At 36.4% G+C, this 22,970-nt stretch overlaps 1 protein-coding gene across 1 annotated transcript in view; it reads right to left on the reverse strand.

The window, feature by feature from the left end:
* Positions 1 to 22,970, reverse strand: part of CFAP47 (cilia and flagella associated protein 47) — a 578,552-nt gene that overhangs the window by 135,081 nt on the left and 420,501 nt on the right. The window contains 2 exon segments of the mRNA XM_063084619.1: positions 9,108 to 9,212; positions 12,695 to 12,806. Of these exon segments, the coding sequence (XP_062940689.1) occupies positions 9,108 to 9,212; positions 12,695 to 12,806 (217 nt within the window).

The following is a 22,970-nucleotide window of genomic DNA, read 5'->3' on the forward strand; positions in this document are numbered from 1 at the left end:
TCGACTTGATAATTTCCATTCCTCTGGGTATATTCCCAACAGTGGGATAGCCGGGTCGTATGGTAGATCTATTTGCAATTGTTTAAGGAACCTCCATACCATTTTCCATAGAGGCTGCACCATTTTGCAGTCCCACCAACAATGTATGAGAGTTCCTTTTTCTCCGCAGCCTCGCTAGCATTTATCGTTCATAGTCTTTTGGATTTTAGCCATCCTAACTGGGGTTAGATGGTATCTCAATGTGGTTTTGATTTGCATTTCCCGGATGCTGAGTGATGTTGAGCATTTTTTCATATGTCTGTTGGCCATTTGGATATCTTCCTTAGAGAAATGCCTACTTAGCTCTTTTGCCCATTTTTTAATTGGGTTGCTTGTTTTCTTCTTGTAAAGTTGTTTGAGTTCCTTATATATTCTGGATATTAATCCTTTGTCAGATGTATATTTTGCAAATATTTTCTCCCACTCTGTTGGTTGTCTTTTAACTCTTTTAATTGTTTCTTTTGCTGTGCAGAAGCTTTTTAGTTTGATATAATCCCATTTGTTTATTTTTCCTTTGGTTGCCCGTGCTTTTGGGGTCGTATTCATGAAGTCTGTGCCCAGTCCTATTTCCTGAAGTGTTTCTCCTATGTTTTCTTTAAGAAGTTTTATTGTCTCAGGGTGTATATTTAAATCCTTAATCCATTTTGAGTTGATTTTAGTATACGGTGAGAGGTATGGATCTAGTTTCATTCTCCTGCATATCGATATCCAGTTATCCCAGCACCACTTGCTGAAGAGGCAGTCCCTTCCCCAGTGAATAGGCTTGGTGCCTTTGTCAAAGATCGGATGGCAGTAAATGTGTGGGTTGATTTCTGGATTCTCTATTCTATTCCATTGGTCAGTGTGTCTGTTTTTATGCCAGTACCATACTGTTTTGGTTATTATAGCTTTGTAGTATAGCTTAAAGTCAGGTAGTGTTATGCCTCCAGCTTTATTTTTTTTGCTGAGCATTGCTTTGGCTATTCGTGGTCTTTTATTGTTCCATATAAATGTCTGAATAGTTTTTTCCATTTCTGAGAAAAATGTCTTTGGAATTTTGATGGGGATTGCATTGAATTTGTATATCACTTTGGGTAGTATGGACATTTTCACTATGTTGATTCTTCCAATCCAAGAGCATGGAATATCTTTCCATCTTCTTGTATCCTCTCTAATTTCTCTCAGCAGTGGTTTGTTGTTCTCATTATAGAGATTTTTCACCTCCTTGGTTAACTCAATTCCTACGTATTTTATTTTTTTGGTGGCTATTGTAAATGGGCAGGCTTTCTTGATTTCTCCTTCTGCATGTTCACTATTGGAGAAAAGAAATGCTACTGATTTTTCTGTGTTGATTTTGTATCCTGCTACTGTGCTGAAATCATTTATCAATTCCAACAGTTTTTTTGTAGAGGTTTTAGGCTGTTCGATATATAGGATCATGTCATCTGCAAACAGGGACAGTTTGACTTCATCTTTTCCAATCTGGATGCCCTTTATTTCCTTCTCTTCTCTGATTGCTCTGGCTAGTACTTCCAACACTATGCTGAATAGGAGTGGTGAGAGTGGGCATCCTTGTCTAGTGCCTGTTCTTAAAGGAAAAGCTTTCAGCTTTTCCCCATTCAGGATGATATTGGCAGTGGGTTTGTCATATATGGCTTTAATTATGTTGAGATACTTTCCCTCTATACCTAACTTATAGAGGGTCTTTGTCATGAATGAGTGCTGAACTTTATCAAATGCTTTTTCAGCATCTATAGAGATGATCATATGGTCCTTGTGTTTGAGTTTATTAATAAGGTGTATCACATTTATTGATTTGCGTATGTTGAACCAACCTTGCATCCCTGGGATGAATCCCACTTGATCGTGATGAATAATTTTTCGTATGTGTTGCTGTATTCTGTTTGCTAGTAATTTAGTGAGGATTTTTGCATCTATATTCATCAAGGATATCGGCCTGTAGTTTTCTTTTTTGGTTATATCTTTACCTGGTTTTGGTATCAGGATGATGTTTGCTTCATAGAATGAGTTTGGGAGATTTGTGTCCATTTCAATCTTTTGGAATAGTTTGTAAAGAATCGGTGTCAATTCCTGTTTGAATGTTTGGTAAAATTCTGCTGTGAATCCATCTGGTCCTGGGCTTTTCTTTGTTGGGAGCCTTCTGATAACAGCTTCAATCTCCTATATTGTTATTGGTCTGTTCAAGTTTTCTACGTCTTCACGGTTCAGTTTTGGGAGCTTGTGTGTGTCCAGAAATTTATCCATTTCCTCCAGATTTTCAAATTTGTTGGCGTATAGTTGTTTATAGTAGGCTCGAATGATTCCTTGTATTTCAGATGAATCAGTTGTAATATCGCCTTTTTCATTTCTAATTTTTGTTCTTTGAGTCTTCTCTCTTCTTTTTTTTGTTAGCCATGCTAATGGTTTGTCAATTTTATTTATCTTTTCAAAAAACCAACTTTTTGATTCGTTGATCTTTTGAATTGTTTTTTGGTTTTCAATTTCATTCAGTTCTGCTCTGATCTTAATGATTTCTTTCCGTCTGCTAACTTTAGGTTTGGATTGTTCTTGTTTTTCTAGTTCTTTAAGGTGAAGTGTTAAGTTGTTCACTTGCCATCTTTCTATTCTTCTGAAGTGAGCATTTAATGCAATAAATTTCCCCCTTAATACTGCTTTTGCAGTATCCCACAGGTTTTGGTATGATGTATCATTGTTTTCATTAGTTTCAATAAACTTTTTGATTTCCTGCTTGATTTCTTCTTGGACCCATATGTCATTAAGTAGAATGCTGTTTAATTTCCATGTGTTTGTATAGTTTCCAGAGTTTTGTTTGTTATTAATTTCTAGTTTTAATCCATTGTGGTCTGAGAAGATACATGGGATAATTCCAATTTTTTTGAATTTATTGAGACTTGATTTGTGACCTAATATGTGATCTATCCTGGAGAATGATCCATGTGCTGATGAGAAGAATGAATATTCTGAGGTTGTTGGGTGGAATGTTCTGTAGATATCTGCCAATTCCAATTGGTCTAGAGTCTTGTTTAGATCTTGTGTTTCTCTACTGATTCTTTGCCTAGATGATCTGTCTAATATTGACAGTGGAGTGTTCAGGTCCCCTGCTATTATGGTATTAGTGTCTATTTCCTTCTTTAGGTCTAATAGAGTTTGTTTTATAAATCTGGCTGCTCCAACATTGGGTGCGTACATATTTATGATTGTTATGTCTTCTTGATGGATCAATCCTTTTATCATTAAGTAGTGTCCCTCATTGTCTCTTTTTATGGTTTTTAGTTTAAAGTCTATTTTGTCAGATATAAGAATAGCCACTCCAGCTCGTTTTTCTTTTCTGTTTGCATGGTAAATCTTTTTCCATCCTTTCACTCTTAGTCTGTGTGAATCTTTATGGGTGAGGTGGGTCTCTTGTAGGCAGCATATAGTTGGGTCCTGCTTTTTGATCCAGTCAGCCAGTCTGTGTCTTTTAATTGGGGAATTTAAGCCTTTTACATTAAGAGTTGTTATTGAAAGGTGTTGATTTATTCCTAGCATTTTATTGGTTGTTTGGTTGTCTTAGGTGTCTTTTGTTCCTTGCTTTCTGATTTACTGTTTGTTTTCTTTGTTTGTTGGTTCCTTAGGTTGTAGATAGTGTTTTTGTTAGCTTGTTTTCTCTTCATGAATGCCATTTTTATTGTACTAGCGGGTTTAGATTTTTCTTAGGTTTTTATGGCAGTGGTAGTTATTTTTCAGGAACCAAACCCAGTACTCCCTTGAGGATTTCTTGTAAGGGTGGTCATGTGGTAGTGAACTCCCGCAGTTTTTGTTTGTCTGAGAAATATACTATTTGCCCCTCATTTCGGAAGGATAGCCTTGCAGGGTAGAGTATTCTTGGCTGGCAATCTTTGTCTTTTAGTATTTTGAAAATATCATCCCATTCCTTTCTAGCTTTTAGGGTTTGTGATGAAAAGTCTGATGTTAACCTGATTGGGGCTCCCTTATAGGTGATTTGACGCTTCTCTCTTACAGCTTTTAAGATTCTCTCTTTGTCTCTGAGTTTTGCCAATTTGACTATGACGTGTCTTGGAGAAGGCCTTTTTGGGTTGAATACATTTGGAGATCGTTGAGCTTCCTGGATCTGAAGATCTGTGATTTTTTCTATACCTGGGAAGTTTTCTGCCACTATTTTGTTGAATATGTTTTCAATGGAATCTCCATTTTCCTCCCCTTCTGGAATACCCATGACTCGGATATTTGAGCGCTTGAGGTTGTCTGATATCTCTCTCAGATTTTCTTCCATGTCCTTGATTCTTTTTTCTTTCTTTTTGTCTGCTTGTGTTATTTCAAACAGCCCATCTTCAAGTTCAGAGGTTCTCTCTTCAACTTCGACAAGCCTGCTGGTTAAACTCTCCGTTGTGTTTTTTATTTCGCTGAATAACTTCTTCAGTTCAGCAAGTTCTGCTACATTTTTTTTCAGGACATTGATTTCCTTGTATATTTCCTCTTTCAGATCCTGTATACTTTTCCTCATTTCATCATGATGTCTAGCTGAGTTTTCTTGTATCTCATTCAGTTTCCTTAGAATTATCACTCGAAATTCCTTGTCAGTTATTTCAAGGGCTTCTTGTTCTATAGGATCTAGAGTATGAGATTTATTAACTTTTGGTGGTGTACTTTCTTGATTTTTTGTATTTCTGGTGTCTTTTTTTTGGTGTTTATTCATTGTGGCAGGGGGTTTCACAGTTCACCGGTTTGAGACTAATGACTAACTAGGATGTTGCTGTGGTTGCCAATTTGGTATGGCTCCCTCCGTGACTGCTCAGTTGGCCTCTAGTGTCTTGTGTGTGTGGTTGCCTCGTGTCTTGGGCTTCTCCGGGGAGCCACCTTTCTGGTCAGCTTGTACTCTGCTGGGCTGGTGGATCACGTACCACAGGGTGTGTGATCTCTGTTGAGCTTTCACTTTCTGTACAGGACTTCTCCCCATTCCGTGTGCTCTGGCCCAGGCTGTTAGATCGTGCAGTGGCGACCCCACCGGGTGTGTGGTTTCTGTCGAGTCTCCACCTCCCTGGCCGCACGTCTCCCCCCTCTGTGCACACTGTGCTGGGCTGGGGTGTGTCTTCTGCACCCCTCGTCTATCAGCTGGGCCTTCAAGACCCTGCTCAGCACCGCCTCGCCCAGGAAGTCTACCAGGTTTCTGCTAGGCACAGATGACCGGTCTCTCTGGGTGCCTTTGTAGCACTGTGTAGATCTTTCTCAGGTCTTGTTCACCTTTGTATCCCCCCGGTATAAACCGAGTCTAGTGCCCGCCTGCAGCCTGCTCTCCGGCAGGTTCAAGCGGACCTGGGAACTCTCCTACCACACTATTCCCAACCAGAAATTCGTTAGGCTTTTTTCCAAACTGGTGGTCGCAGAGATGGTATCTGCCTCCCAGTAAGAGGAAGTTTACCTGGCCGGAGTCCAGGGTGTGGTGGAGTGACAGGCGGCCCGCCTGTACTTCCTAGCCCTCCCAACACTGGTCGGGACGCCCCACACCCCCAGCCCCGCCAGAGAACCGCGGAGGGAGTGGGCGAGGAGGCCGGCCCGCAGGGTCCGGAAAGCCCCGCGCCAGGCCAAGCAAATGGGCTCAGTGATGGCCGAGCAGGGCGGAGCTGCCCGCACCTGGGAAAATGGAGGCAGCACCGGGGCAGTGAGTGGCCTGGTGGTGCAGGCGGGAGCCGCGTGGGCATCCAGCCCCCGAACAGAGCTGTGCCAGGGATCACTCACAGTGCTGTGCCAGGTCGGGCGCTCGCTCTGTCTCTGGTTTGTCGCCTTCCGTGTTCTCGGTGCTGCCGCCTCGGGCTGTTCAGTCGCGGCGCCACTCGGGCGCTCCCAGGAATCTTCTTTAATGCCGGCCTGAAACCTCGATTCCTGAATAGGGCAGCTGGCCGCCTTCAGTGCGGCCCCAGCCTCCGGGATCCTGGCTGCATCCACAGCAGCACTGGCGCCGTGTTCCCTGTTTCAAGACTCGCTTTTGCAGCTAAGAATCAGTTCTTTTCCTGCTCCACACTTCAAAGCTGTTGCCTGTAAATGAGGCAGCCTCTCCTGCCGGGGGCAAAGTGGCGTTGAGCCTCCACGACTGGCCAGCAGCAGCAGTCCTCCCTTAAGAGATGGCCAGAGAAAGGTCCACAAGTTTCCCGGCTGCCTGAGGCCCAGTGGCCACCTTTTCCACCTCAGCTACTCCGCGCCAGCCGCCGCAGCCGCCGCCATCTTGAATCAGGTTACTTTAAACCATTGAAAATAAGCCAAACTACAAAAAGAAGGTCGTGTTTTCATGCTTCCTCAGCTGGCCTTAAATACTGGAGTTTCTATGTTAAACCACATCCCACTAACTATTGAACACTGATATCTGACATTTATCACAATGTTGATTAAATATCCACTTGGCTTCAGAGAGGAAAATTAAAAAGTAACCCAGTGAGTATGTGCATTAAAAAAATAAGTAACATTTTCAGTCCCTATTTATCTCAAACTTCTTCTAAAGAAGAGACAGTAAAACTTTTAAAGATCCATTTCTGATGTTTTTGAAAGACAGAAGAAATGGAGCTAAAAGGTAGTAAATCTGGCTTGTATAGTGAGCAGTGCTCCAAGGAATTAAAACTTGCTCTGAATCAACAGAACTTTCCATAGACACATGCTACAAGAATTATAGAGTCATGTTGGGTTATAAAACCATTTTTATAATTTATTCCTCCATTTTTGCTATTCTGACCTTTAGATGAAAGGAGTCACATGATAAAGTATGAATGACATAAACAAGGGCAACTATTTCAATAAAAATGAAACACCCGAAAACTAAGAAAGATATTCTCAGAACATAATGTTTGAGACCAAAGAGAAGTTCCATTTACCACATTTGCTGCTTACTAATGTTCCTCTTATTTTGTTATACAATAACAGGGTCTCATTTAGAGACTCTGGTAGCACAACATGAGTTCATGGTATCTGTAGTTGTAATGTCCTAACCAAATTAATATCATGATTCAAAATCACACAAACAACTTTAGCCTATAGCTAGAGTTTTACAATGCGCAGCTCTTCATATGGATCCAAACCAAAAACAGATGAAAAAGAGAATAAACCACAGCTGTTTCCCTCAGTTCAGCCAAGAGGTGTAATCACTTATAGTTAAAGTTTATTCTATAAGCACTGCCATTAGTTGATTTTAGATTAATCAGCTGCTCAGTTGTGTGTGTCAGTTCAGATGGATTTAACCAGTTAAATCAAGAGTGGAATAAAAATCTATCTGAGTTTTTTCCTAACTGTAAAAGTTATTCTAAACTCCTGGACTTAGAAAAATATACTCTAAAGCTTTATTAAAAAATAATAATAATAACTTTAGATGCCTGCTCAAACATAGTATACACTGTATTTTCAAAAGTTCATTCAATTAATACTTTATGATGATCTCGTTTTGCTTGCAAAGAATGTCAACTGGATGATTTAAATAAAAGCGGAAGACCTGAATGATTCAGGGACAAAAAAAAAGGCAGGAAAAATCACAAAGGTTAGAGCAATACGTTGAAAAGGCTGAAGAGATCTGGATCCGGTGGCTGAAAAGTTGAATTATTGATTCAGGTCTAACCATAGATGATTTGCTACAACCTGGAAGGAGATACTCAGAGTAAGCGAAATCAAGCACCAGTGTTCAATTGATTCATGAAAGGTTTGAGTCGATTATTTACTTGTTTGAGTTCTCTTATGTTCGATAAAGAATTTAACATACAACTTCTAGCCTAGGATTTTCCGAAACCATTAAGATTAAGAACTGATGATTTCCCTGATGACTAGAAAGACTATCTTTGAAGAGATAGACTTTCTATGCAAGCAACTAAATTGTCCCCAGTAATTAAGGAAAAGGGGTTCTAATGCTGTTATGAAGCAATCACTTAAAAGATCAACCTTATTAAAATTATTTGTTTAAAAGGAAATAATATCCACTATACTTGCCCTTCTGTATGAGAAGGATTACTCTTTGTTTCCTTTAATATTTTTGAGAATCAGGCACACTTTCATAGTATGTGTTTCAGGTCATGTATGAGGATACTTCAAAAAGTTCGTGGAAAAATAGAATTTAAAGCTAATATGAATCTTCCCATGAACTTTTTGAAGTACCTTTGTATAAGTCAATTATTATTCAGGAAATTTAACAGTCTCAAAGCAATTTTTCCAAAAATAAATTCAATTTTTTTTTTGGAAAAGAGAACATTTCAGTCACCCACAGGCCCTGCACTGACATGTGAACCCCTGTATTATGTTTGATTCCACTGCTCCTCAGATGTCAGGATTTTGTGAGCTTCTTGGTGTCTCCTGGTATATAAAGTACATTCCTCCATTTATGTTCCTCCCCATCAACAATTGAAGAGGTAAAAATAATAATAAATTTTAAAAGTTACATAAAATTTTCATTGGCAGTAAGAGTGTTACAATCACTTGACAAACTGTACATAGCTGTGAAAAGTAGCCATGAAGATGAGTTGAAGCCAGATGTCCTAGGTTCAGTTCTCAGCTCAGCCTTTTACTAGCTGCCTGATCTTAATTTCTTTGTGTCTCAGATTCCTGATCTGCAAAATAATGTTGATAACAATACATCCTTTATAGGACTATGATGAAAATGAATTGAGTTTTTTTAGAATGACATGTAGCACATTTAGAGATGCTCAAAATTGATTAACTACTGTTTTTAAGAATTATTATTTAGGAACACTGTACAGATAAACTGGAGTGCAAAAAATAACATAATATTTAGAAGATTGGACTCTACAAAGTTGAGTAGTAAAACCCATGTCAGAAAATTTGACATTTACATTAATATGTCTATATTTTGAATCTGGGTATATATTCTCTTTCATTCATTTGATCTATGGATTTAAAAATACCTTCTCCAGATGGCTGCACATACATGATGTATACCGTACTTTCAAAAGCTGATTTAACTGATGATTTACAATGTATTTGTTTTACTTGCAAAAGATGTCAACTGGATGAATTAGTTTTATTTATGTATTAATTTTGAAACTTAGCTAAATTGACTTAGCCTAAGAATAATCTTATCATACCTGAGTACAGTGGAAGTTGATAGAAGCTTTATGACCAGCTCTTCCAAGTGCAGAAGGATAAAAGTGAACAGATATCTCTTTGGTGGTGTGAGGCGGTATGATCAGCTGTGTAAATTTAGAATGGAGCAACAGAGAAAAAAATCAATATTTAAAAAAATGTATGAATTTATTAATTGACAAGTACTGATTGTATGTATTTATGGGGTAAAGAATTATATTTCAATGCACACATGCAATGTGTAATTATCAAATCAGGGTAAAATTTATCATTTCTTTGTGATGAGAGTATTTGAGCTCCTCTTTTCTAGTCATTTGAAAACAATAAATACAATGAATTATTTTTAATTATAGATGGCAACCACTAATGTAAACCACTAGTTTTGTATCCAAAATCAACATTTTTGTTTGAGTCAACATCTTTGTGTGCTAGGTATATGCAGGGCTGATGTTTGGTGATTAATGTGTTGCCTTACTTGAGTCTGTAGAGTATTAATTTGAGTTAATTCTTTAGAGATTGTGAAGGAAGCCAGTGATTCCATCACAGTGTAATGAGGGCTTGATTATATTATGTCATCAAAATGCTACACTGGGACTAATATAATATGTAATACCAATACTTATAGAACGATAGAATGAATGACACATGTCTGAAAATTAAGTCAGTTATTTTTCACTAATTAATTTTGCCAGATAATCTTTGAAAAAGCACAACATCAATTTAGCGGTATCATTAAATCCTTGTTGAATGTAGCACTTGGTGCTTAATAAACTCTGATAATGACCATGAAATGCAAATGAAAACTTAATATTATATTTCCATCAGAGTCACCTTCTTACTATATATGTGTGGTTTATCTACTGCAAATATTTTGATCTCAGGTTAGCTCTCTTTTTTGATGCTTCAAATATTTTGAGGTTATCAGTTAATATACACTTTAGGAGTGTAAAGTAACTTCAACATCAGCCTTACCAAAAAAATAATAAGAAAAATTGCATTTCATATAATCTTTCAACTTAGCAAATATGAAAAAAATAGTTTATTCTTTCTATGGATAATGATACTGATATTTATACCTATCCACCTATCTATAGGGAGAGGAAAGAACGCTATCTATTGTTTTGGAAAGATTATAAAATACTACATTAATTTGGATTTTAATTCTAGTTCTTCCAATTACTAACCATGCGATTAAAATATTTTAGCCTCTCTGGCCTCAAATTCCTCTTCTATAAGCATAAATTGAGGTAGTGTATCAAGCAGTAATTCAGTTAAAAATCTTTTATTTCCACCTAAAACTCACTGACATTCACTGAAGAATGTTATCCCCACAGTATTAAGGAAAGAAAGATAAACACCACTGGTAGGCACTTAACTGCAGCAAACCTACTAGTTTAGTGTAATGGTATATATTTAATATGTTAAAAGTAGAACCATTTTGAAACTTAACATTTCATGTCAAGTAAATGTCATCATGAGAAACAATTCCAATGTGTGAGTTTGCACCGTATCCTAGTTTAGGAGGGAAAGTTAATCTTGTGACAGTTGAGTAAACTTGAATTCAGATGGGTTCTAGATGATCTTAAGAAGGGACACAAAAAGTACTCACAATTTGTAATGATGGACATGCTAATAGTTTTGTTTTGATCACCACATACTGTACACAAATATTGATAGTCAACTCTGTACCCCATAAATACACATAAATAAAAGTTTTTAGAAAAGAACAAAAAATAATATGTAATCTGAACTATTTAGGTTGAAATATCATGAAGACTGCAACTTTCTTCCAACTTGAACAGTAAGAAATATGAGAGGGAAGTAGGAGATAGAGAAACGTGCAGAAATCATTAACAATATATGAACTAAGGTGGAAGGTATAAGGTTGTTCATTGTAGTATTCTTGCAACTTTTGTATCTGTTTGAAATTTTTCATAATATATATTTGGAGAAAAGCAAGTATTTTATATTATTATTTGGCTTCATAATAAGTCCATTCTTATTTATTGAAGCATTTTTGTGTTAATGTCAATGTTTAAAAATACTTATGTGAACACAGATACTATGCAATGAAAGACAAGAGTAAAGTTTCACATTCATATACGTGTGTGTGTATATATATACACATATATAGTTATATAAATACATGTATTGCTTATATATTTGTTATTATATATTATTGTATCAATAGTATATACCATTTGTCCATTTATTATCATTATCATTATGTGTGCTCCTATATGTTTTATAATATATAATGTTTTTTTTGATATATAACTTTTTGAGTTGATTGCATATTTGGTGCTATTTAGAATTAATTGCATATTTGGTGCTCAATAGTGTTTGAAAAATAAATAAAAGAATGAATGGACTAGAAAGTCATGGTTTGAACTGTTAGAACAGAGTCCATATTTTTAAGTATGCAATGTAAGTTGACATTGCAATATATTGCATTTTTTTTCCCTTGGACCACAGAATAGAGTCTTCTCTAAAAGTAGAGATATAAAAAATATAAAACACCATTTTCTTTTTTTTAAATTTATTTATTTTATTTTATTTTATTGTAGTTACATGTAAACTCTATTCTGGACATCATGCTCTGTATAAATTATGAAAAATATGATGTTAAGTGATACAAACATGTGAGTACATTTCAATACAATTTTTTTGAGATTAAAATGTATACACCAAATTTAGCAATATAATAATTGGTGATTTCTAATTTGGCATATTATGGCAGTTAAGAACTAATCTCATATTGTGATATTAGTTGGCAACTAGTGGTTGACAAGAGACAGATGTTAAGATATAAATAAAGAAATCAAAGTGTAGATTTGCTAATCATTAAATGGCAAATAGCAAAAGCCTTATTTAAAGACCATGTCTACTAGCAGGGCTTCATGATTTACCATGAGGTTTCCTGATGAAAATAATCTATTGTAATTACCATTTTGAAGTTTACTTGAAAGTATGTGGTTTGGCATTCCCTGTAAATAACTGATGTTCTATGCTTTGGAAACATAGATAGTGATGCTAAAACTTATGATCTTATTTTGTAATTTGGGGGAAGAAGAAAAGTAATTTAGGCCCATTGACTGGCTTTAGTCTCTGCCAGGACCTAGGAATGAGAAAATGTGACAGAGGAAAGAACAGAGATGGGCAGAACTTTCTGCACTGTTTGGAACTGTGTGTAGGGAGTAGGGGGTGGGTAGAAACTCAGGAAGGGCTAGAAAAGAACTGGTCTCTTGGGACCTTGGAAAAGTATATTGACTTGAGTTAAAATCATATTACTGGGAAATTACTACTGATTACTAAAATGGTCAGAAGTAAAACAGAAGCAAGTCATCTAGAATTCACTGATAATGAGCATGACTGTAGCATACATAATCTCAAACACTTAAATTAACATGATATTGTTTTATCAATTTCTTAAATTCAGGAGAAGATGTATACAAGAGAAAATTCTATTTTTAAATTTTAGGAATTTAAAAATGTATTAATAATTCAAATAATACTTCACCAGTATCCCAAAATCAGAATTAGAAAATGCTCTAGTAGCAGTAGGTTCATAGCTTTTGAATGTACTTACTGATGACCCTCTGTTAACATCCAGGACAAAATTTTCAGAATTACTGTTTGTTGCTTGCAATTCTAAAGTTTCATGTGTAGGATTAACTAAGGAAATGATCTGAGTGTCATATCTGGAAAGAAAAATAAAGCTAGTGAAGTTGCCGGTATTCATAAACCCGTTCAATGATAATTTCATAAACTTGTTGACCACTATGGGTTGAATTGTGTCCCCCCAAAATATGCTGAAGTTCTAACTCCAAGTATGTCAGAATTTGATGTCATTGGACTTAGGGTTGCTTCATATGTAATTAGTTAATGTGAGGTCATACTGGAGTAGGGTGGGCCATTTATTCATTATGACTGGTGTCCTTCTAAGAAGTCTATGTGAAGACGCACAAGAAGATGGCCTTAGCACAATGGAAGTAGAGATTCAAGTGATATATCCAGAAGTCAAGGAAATCCAAGGATTGCTGGCAAGCACCAGAAGAGGCAAGGAAGAATTCTCCTTTACAGGTTTCAGAAGGAGCATGGTCCTGCTGGCACCTTGATTTTGAACTTCTAGCCTACAAAACTGTGAGACAATAAATTTATGTTGTCCTTATGCCACCCAATTCATGGTGCTTGTTATGGGCCCTAGAAAATTAATAACATGACTTTTATGAGTTTCAAAATAAGAATAATCATGTATGGACTAATGACTCTTTGCTAAAATAAATAATCCTTGATTCTCTTCTTTATTTTTGAGACCATATGTTATTCCATACTGGATATTGGAATATATTCCAGTTATAGGAACAATGTTTATACATTGTTTTATACTTGCTAAATCCAGCCTAAAAAGTCAACGTATTCTAGAAGTAATAACAGAGTAATAAATTCACAAAATTTCCATTTATAACATTAATAACATCCAAATGGATGGAGTAAATGGCCAAAAAAAAAAAAAAAAAAAAAAAAAGTGGCTGGTATTTATACTCAAAGCAAAGAAAATCAAGACTGTTCATAATTATCAACCAGCCATCATATTCTATGGCTTTTGATGTACAGAATCCAAATTGTCATCTTGCCCCACTTGTTGGACCAGAGGAGAGTGCCAGGCCATGCGCCCCGGCCTGCACTCAGGTGAGACCAGAAGAACTGTATGGCTAGAAATGGCCACTCCCCACTCCTTGGACCTGGAAGGGAGCATCAGGCCTGTGCTCCCCAGCCTGTGCTGAAGCGAGCCCAGCAGAACAGCATGGCTAGAGGCGGCCCCTAACCCATCCCTGGACCCAGAAGGGAGCACAAGCCCACAGGGTCTGATGCACTGAGGTGAGCCCAGCAGAACTGCACAGCACTAGGGGCTCATTCTATGACCACAGATTCTGAAACAGGACCCAAGGTGGTTTAACATAACCACCACCACAGCTACTGTCAAGCATAAACAATTCGCCACCACAGTAACAACCAGGGCCACTCCACAGCAAAACTCAATGTAATAGAAGAAGCAAACCCTCTGCCAAATAACAAAAAGTCAATGAAAAATATTAGAAGTACAAATAGACAAGAAGTAATGGCACCACCAAAAGAATACAGTAATGATCCAAAGTCAGACTCCATGGAACAAGGATTCCTTGAAATGTCTGAAAAAGAATTTCAAGCAATGATCTTAAGAAAACTTGAAGAAATAAAGGAAGACTCAATTACAGAACACAATGAAACAAGATAAAATATCCAGAATATGAAGGAGGAAATCTACAAAGAGATTAATGCCGTAAAAAAGAGTGTAGCAGAACTCCTAGAAATGAAAGATTCACTCAATGAAATAAAATACACGACTGAGAGCTTGAGCAGCAGGGTAGAGCAAGAAGAAAGAATTTCAGAGCTTAAATATGGTCTTTTTGAAATAACTCAGGCAGACAAAACAAGGAAAAAAATAATTTAAAATAATAAGGAAAATCGAAGAGAGATAGCAGACAATCTCAAGTGTTCTAGAATCTGAATTGTGGGTATTCCTGAAAGGGAGGAGAAAGAAAAAGGTATTGAAAACCTACTCAAGGAAAAAGTAACAGAAAACTTCCCAGGTGCAGGGAGGGATACAGACCTTCAGATCCAGGAAACTCAAAGGTCCCCATAAAGATTCAATCCAAAAAGATCCTCCCAAGACACATTATAGATATATTTGCAAAGCTCAAAGACAAAGAGAGAATTCTACAAGCAGCAAGAGAAAAGCATCAGGTCACTTACAGGGGAATCCCCATCAAAAGCAGCAGACTTCTCAACCAAAACCATATAGGCCAGAAGAAAGTGGAATGATATGTTCAAAATATTAAAAGAAAAAAAATTGCCACCCAAAAATTCTTTACCCAGCAAGGCTCTCCTTCAGAAATGAGAGAGAAATAGTTATTTCCCAAATAAACAAAAGTTGTGGGAGTTCACCACCACACAACCAGCCCTGCAAGAAATTCTCAAGGGAGTCATTCATCTGCAATCTGAATAATGCTGACCACTATCACAAATACACATGAAAAAGCAAAACCCACTGTTAAAACAAAAATGCCAGCAAGAAATAGAAAGAAGCAAAAATATCCCACCTAAAATTCCCAACTAACGCTGAAGAAGAGAAATAAAAGGGGAAATAATAATCAAAAGATATTTAAACCATCTAAACAAGAAACAATTAAATGACAGGAATTAAGCAACACTTGTCAATAACTACCCAAAATGTGAATGGACTACACTCGCCATTGAGAAGACACAGAATGACTGATTGGATTAAAAAGGTAGACCCAAGTATATGCTGTCTTCAAGAGACCCACCTCACCTGTAGAGACACACATAGACTAAAAGTGACAGGATGAAAAAAGATATACCATGAAAATGGAAACCAAAAAGAAGCAGGAGTACCTATTCTTATATCAGAAAAAATAGACTTTAAAACCCAAAACATAAAAAGAGATGAAGAAGGCCACTATATAATGATAAAGGGATCAATCCAGCTAGAAGACATAACAATCATTAACATGTATGCACCCAATACTGGAGCACCCAGATATATAAAGCAAACACTCTTAGATCTAAAGAAAGAAATAGTACCTAATGCATTAATAGTGGGTAACCAGACACCCCTCTCTCAGTATGGGACAGATCTTCCTGGCAAAAAGTCAACAAAGAGACACAGGATTTAATCTACACCTTAGACCAACTGGACTTGGCAGATATATACAGAACATTTCACTCAACAACTGAAGAATACACTTTCTTATCATCAGCTTATGGTACATTCTCTAGGATAGACCACATATTAGGTCACAAATCTGGTTTCAGCAAATTTAAAAAACTTGAAATCATTCCAAATATCTTTTCAGACCAAAATGGACTAAAGTTGGAAATAAACAATAAGCAAAACTCTGGAAGCTATACAAATACATGGAAACTAAATAACAGGCTCCTGAATGACCTATGGGTTTAAGAAGAAATTAAACAGGAAATCAAAAAATTTTTAGAAACTAATGAAAATAAAGATACATCTACCAAAACGTGTGAGATACTGCAAAAGCAGTACTAAGAGGTAAATTTATTACAATAAATGTTTATATCAAAAGAATGGAACAACTTCAAATAAACAACCTAACACTATGCCTCAAAGAACTTGAAAAACAACAACAATCCAAACCTAAAAGTAGTAGATGGAAAGAAATAATTAATATCAGAGCAGAATTAAATTAACCAGAGACCCAAAAAAACAATAGAAAAGATCCACAAAACAAAAAGTTGGTTTTTTGAGAAGATAAATAAAATAGACAAACCATTATTTACATTAACAAAAAAAAGAAGACAGAAGACCCAAATAACAAAAATCAGAAATGAAAAGGGAGACATTTTAACTGCTACAACAGAAATACAAAGAATCATCAGAGACTATTATACACAACTGTAAGACAACAAATATGAAAATCTGGAAGATATGGATGTTTCTACACATGCAAACTACCAAGACTGAACCAAGAAGAGATAGAAAACCTGAACAGACCAATAAAAAGCAAGGAGATTGAAGGGATAATTAGCAATCTTCCAACAAAGAATAGTCAGGATCTGGATGGTTTCTCAGCTGAATTCTGTCAAACTTTTAAAGAGGAGTTAATACCAATTCTCCTCAAACTATTCCAAACAATTGAAACAGAAGCTACTCTCCGAAACTCATTCTATGAGGCCAACATAACTATGAAACCCAAATCAGATAAAAACACAACAGAAAAAGAAAATTATTGCCCTATATCCTTGATGAACCTAGATGCAAAAAACTTCAACAAAATATTAGCAGTCAGAATACAGCAGTATATTAAAAAAATTATACACTGTGATAAAGTGGGATTCTTCCCAGGGACGCAGGGATGGCTCAACATATGAAAGTCAATAAATGTGATACATCACATCAACAAACTCAAGGACAAAGACCATGTGATTATCTTAATAGATGCTGAAAAAGCATTTGACAAAATTCAACATCCATTCATGATAAAGACTCTCAACAAATTAGGTATAGAAGGAAAATATCTCAACACAATAAAAACATTTATGACAAGACCACCGCCAGTATCATTCTGAATTGGGAAAAACTGAGGGCCTTTCCCTTAAGAACAGGAACAAGAAAAGGATGCCCACTCTCCCCACTATAGGTACTAGCCAGAGAAATCAGGCAAGAGAAAAAAATAAAGGGAATCCAGATTGGAAAAGATCAAGTCAAACTTTCTCTATTTGCAGTTGACATGATACTATATTTATTCAGAAAAACCTAAAGACTCTAACAAAAAAACTCCTAGAGATAGTTAATAATTTCAGTAACATTGCAGGATACAAAATAAATGCCCCCAAATCAGTAGCATTCATATACTCAAATAATGAATTAACAGAAAGAGAAATAAAGAAAGTAAGCCCATTTATAATTGCAATGGAAAAAATAAGATACCTAGGGATCAATTAAACCAAGGAGGTGACAGACCTCTACGATGAGAACTACAAACCACTTTGGAAAGAAATTAAAAACAGAAAAAGATGGAAAGGTATTCCATGCTCTTGGATTGGAAGAATTAACACTGTGGAAATGTCTATACTACCCAAAGCGATCTACAGATTCAATGCAATCCCCATCAAAATACCAATGACATTCTTCACAGAAATGGAAAAAAACAACCTTACCTTTCATATGGAAAAAGAAAAGACCCTGAATAGCCAAAGCACTCCTGAGCAAAAAAAATAAAAATAAAAATAAAACTGGAGGCATAGCACTACCTGAATTCAAGTTAACTATGGAGCTATTGTAACCAAAACAGCATGGTACTGGTATAAAAATAGACATTCAGACCAGCGGAGTAGAATAGAGAACACAGAAATCACCCCTCAGGCTTACAGCCATCTGATATTGGACAAAGGCAATAAAATCTACATTGGGAAAAGACTGCCTCTTCAACAAGTGTTGCTGAGAAAACTGGATTCCACACGCAGAGAATGAAACTAGATATACATCTCTCACTATACTCTAAAATCAACTCAAAATGGATTAAAGGCTTAAGTATAAGACCTGAAACTGTAAAATTACTAAGGGAAAATATAGGTGAAACATTTCAGCAACTAGGCATGGGCACAGGCTTTATAAACATGAGTCCAAAAGCATAAGCAGCAACAGAAAAAAATAAACAAATGGGACTATATGAAACTAAAAAGCTTCTGCACAGCAAAAGGAGCAATCAACAGAGTTAAATGACAGCCTGCAGGGTGGGAGGAAATTTTTGCTAACTGTGCATCTGACATGGTATCAATATCCAGGATATACATAGAACTTAAGGAATTATACAGTAAAAAAACCCCAAAAAACAAATAACCCAATTAAAAATGGGCAAAGGAGCTGAACAGACATTTTTCAAAGGATGACATACAAATGGCCAACAGATACATGAAAAAATGCTCAACATCACTAGTCATCAGGGAAATGCACATTAAAACTACACTGAGATACCCCCTCACCCCAGTTAGACTGGCTATAATCAAAAATATGGGGAATAAGAAATGCTGGCGAGGGTGTGGAGAGATGGGAACACTCCTACACTGTTGGTGGGACTGTAAGTTAGTACAACCACTATGGAAAACAGAAAACAGTGTGGAGGTTTCTCAAACAACTACAGATAGATCTTCCATACGATCCAGCAGTCCCTCTTCTGGCTATATACGCAGAGGAATGGAAATCATCATTTTGAAGGGATCCCTGTACTCCCAAGTTCATTGCAGCTCTTTTTACAATGGCCAAGACATGGAACCAACAGAAATGTCCATCGATAGATGAATGGATAAGGAAACCATGGTTTATATACACCACAGAATACTACTCTGCCATAAAAATGAATGAAATACTCCCATTTGCAACATGGATGAACCTGAAGAAACTTATGGTGAGTGAAATAAGCAAAGCACAGAGGGATAAATACCGCATGTACCCACTCATATGTGAGAGCTAAGAGAAAAAGAAGGAAGGAAAGACATACCACAGTGTGTTGGTCTTACAGAGGGAGGGAACATTCTTAGGGCTACAAAGTGGAGTGGGGGGGGGAGGGGGAGAGGGAGGGAGATTTGGGGATAATTGGGTGCGGGACATGGGGTACAATAGTAATTTCTGGGAATGGGTATGCTGCCAGGATGAATCTGGCCCTCACATCATGGGCATGAGGGGTGACAATTAGCTTTGTATCTCATGAATATTCATATTAAAAAGAAAGAAAGACAGAAAGAAAGACAGACAGACAGACAGAAAGAAAGAAAGAAAGAAAGAAAGAAAACCATTTATAGCAAACAAATCACAGCAATAAGCAGGGTACCTGGAACACTGAATTATTCCTCCTTTCTTTTGCTGGTTAAAAACTGATATTCATAAAAAAACAAAATTTTTTTTCAAATTTTGAAGGACTAGGTAATAGAGAGGTAAAATAAAAATTCCAGGTAATAAAACGAGCAAACAACAAGAACAACAACAAAAAAACCAAATTGTCATCTTGCATTATCTTTCTGTAATGTTGAAGTATAGCATCATAATTCAATAAATTTATCTATGTTGGATTTTCTTATCTCTATTTTCTCTAGTTTACAATTCAAAATAATTAAAATAAAAATATGTGGGTGTATCTGTAATAAAAATAATGAAATCATCACAACACATATATTATTAATTTTCACAATATCATCATGACCCTGTGACAGAAGAAAATTAGCAATATGTGGTAAGTAGAATTCAGTTAATTTGAATTATATAATTCCAGTAAACAACCATTTTCTCGATTATTATATACAATTTTTGACAGGCTCTTGGGTATTCAAATCCTAAGGAGTCAATTATCTGGCCAACTTTGTTCTAGGCAATACATATTATCTTAAATCTTTTTGCTATTAGCACTTTTACTTTCATCTCCACTCCTCAGATTTCCTGGCACTTGACCTCTCACAGAAATAGAAACACAATCTATTATAACCATTAATGCCATTAACCTATACTGATTTTCTGAGGTATTTTGAAGAAAACACTGTGCTCTCCCAAAGTGTAACTACATCCAGTTTTAGTGAAAAAGACAGTTGCTCTTGTTAATCAGAGTAAGAACTAAGATCCATACCCATCAGTCTCATTTCATTAATATGCAAAGTATTTGAATGTGTGAGGAAACCTATGGTTTCAAATCAGTACTTATTGAGGCTCACTGTACTTATTTACTTCCCCTCAGGGGTGGAAAAGATAAATAAGGCATGCCATCTGATCTACTTGCGGTGGCTGGAATGAGGTGGGACAACATGTTCGGGGGCAGAATAGAAAGGGCCTCACATGCCCTGCTAAGGCACTTTTCATTTTGAAGGCAACAAAGTGACCTTGAGTTTCTTCTTTGTGTGTTTATGTTTTTAAACAGGAATGATGACATACTCAGATATATTTATGCCAGAAAAATTTTCCTGGCAGCAGGATGAAAACTAAACTATAGTGAGAAGGGAGTGGAGGCCGAGACTAGTTATAATTATTATGGTATGATAATCCAGGAGATAATGAGGACCTGAGCTACTGCACTGGCCAACAGAATAGAAAAGAGGCAAGAGATTTTAGAGGTACTGGGCAGGGAGGAGAGATACAAATTGGTGAAAGTCTGTGTTTGGAAGGGGAAGGGACAAGGGGAAGGAAGGTCCTATATATGGACCCATAGGACATGTGGCTAGCTCACTGGTGAATTGTCAAATTAATTTAGTAAATAGCAGTTAGTGTAATATATTTAAATGGAAGCCAGGCACAAAAGGTCACTTTGTATGATTCAATTTTTATGCAATATCTAAAATAGATAGAGATAGAAAGCAGTTTAGTGTTTACCAGGGTCTTTGGGGAAGGGGAAAGTTGTAGCAACTGGTTAATGGATAAGGTTTCCTGTTGGGGTGATAAACATGCTTTGAGACTTGATAGAGGTGTGGTAGCACAACAGTTGAATATTCTCAATGCCACTGAATTGTATACTTTAAAATGGCTAATTGTATGTTATGTGGAATTTTCCTCAAAAAATAGAAACATAACGGGAAAAATTAAATGAGATAGATAGTATCAGAGTTTATCATACATGGGATGAGTGAGTATTGTTCATGATGCTCTCATGTGTGTGTGTGTGTGTGTGTGTATGTGTGTGAGTGTGAGTGTGTTTTGTAGGCTGCAAAATAAGATAGATTTCTTGATGTGGGTTACAGTCAAAAAAGTTTGAAAACCACAGCTTGGACAGCTGGTTGCATGGTGAGGAAGGTAAATGAGACAAAATACAGAGGAGGTAGCTTTACTGGGAGAAAATAAGCCTGTGGCACATTTAATTGAATGTCGACCATGCAGATGGAGACATGAGTCTGAAGTTCGGGAGAGGTTCCAGCCTGAGCTACAGAGTCACAATACGAAATAAAACAAGATATATTTGGTCCAAAATGTGTAGTAAAGCACTCATGTTTATAGCTTAAACAGATTCCTGTTTGCATTTTCATTATAAAAAAAACAATGGCATTGCAAAATAAAAAGAAATTACAGTTAAAATTCTGTCAACACATGTTGCAACTGTGAAATAAAATGAACTATATTTCAAAACACTCACTAATAAAACATATGAAAAACCATAAGTTTTGTGGGGATAAAATCAATTGCAAAGAATTAATATAAATTGATAGCATTTGAAATAGGAAAAGATTCACAAAGCAAGAAAGCTGTATGTAGCTTATGATTGCCAGTGGACTAAGGAGAAAAATATAAAATAAAGAGGTGCTTGATTCATTCTTCATCCAGAAAACAATTTCTGAATTGAATTGAATCTAGTGAACTTTCTTTGTCAGTTTGGCCAGTAATTAGAGATGAATATTGTAAATTATAAATGCATATATTGAGGATTATTGATACATATATTATTTAGGAACAAAATTAAATTTCTTAAGAGTTTAAAATGTTACTGCTTTCCCTTTGGGTTCCATAATTTTCCAAAGCCACAATAATTTTTTTTCATCAAGACTCTCAAACTTATTAATATACAATTGTGTCAGGAGCCATTTTTAACAATAGCCACCATTTTAACAAATAACAGCCATTTTATGTAAGCCTTTCTCTTCCTCCTCAGAAAAGCCCGCGCTCACCAAGCCAACACCCCTCCCACCTCCTCTTCTCATACCACGCCACTATTACCCCACTGCTTTTCCGCCTATCATAAGCTGCCACACTCTGTGACAGCCCGCCCCTTCTTCACTATGTATATAAGCAATCGCCTAACAATAAAATTTTGAGGCTTGATCAGAATCTTGTCTTGCCTCCATTCTGTGTGTCTCCTGTCTCTTCCCCTCTTCACCAGCTACAGGTAGTCCTCCTTGAGCCCACGTTCTTACCTGTCCCGCAGGATGGGACACAATTGTAAAAGAAAAATTAAAATATTACCTGTCTGAACAATGAAGAACGAGAAAGGTAATTTCAGTGTGAACCAAGCACCTTAAAAACCAATTAGAGGGTAAAGGGGACATGGGAACGCTGTACTGTTTGTTTAATTTCTTGTGAGGCTTAAACTTTTTCAAAATTAAAAAGATTATGTAGAATTTAGGTGATGAGAATACATTATGAAGCACTAGGAAGAATGTACTTACCATAAAATGCATAAAGGAAAAGATGCCTCTGATACGTAAAAGTTCCCGGGGTAATTGAATTAAATAAACTTCATTTTACTAATTATTTATTAAATGACTACTACCTATTATTCTGTGATTCATTAATAATATCCTGTATTGCA

The sequence above is a fragment of the Cynocephalus volans genome, chromosome X (genome assembly GCF_027409185.1).
Source record: "Cynocephalus volans isolate mCynVol1 chromosome X, mCynVol1.pri, whole genome shotgun sequence".
Lineage (NCBI taxonomy): Eukaryota > Metazoa > Chordata > Mammalia > Dermoptera > Cynocephalidae > Cynocephalus > Cynocephalus volans.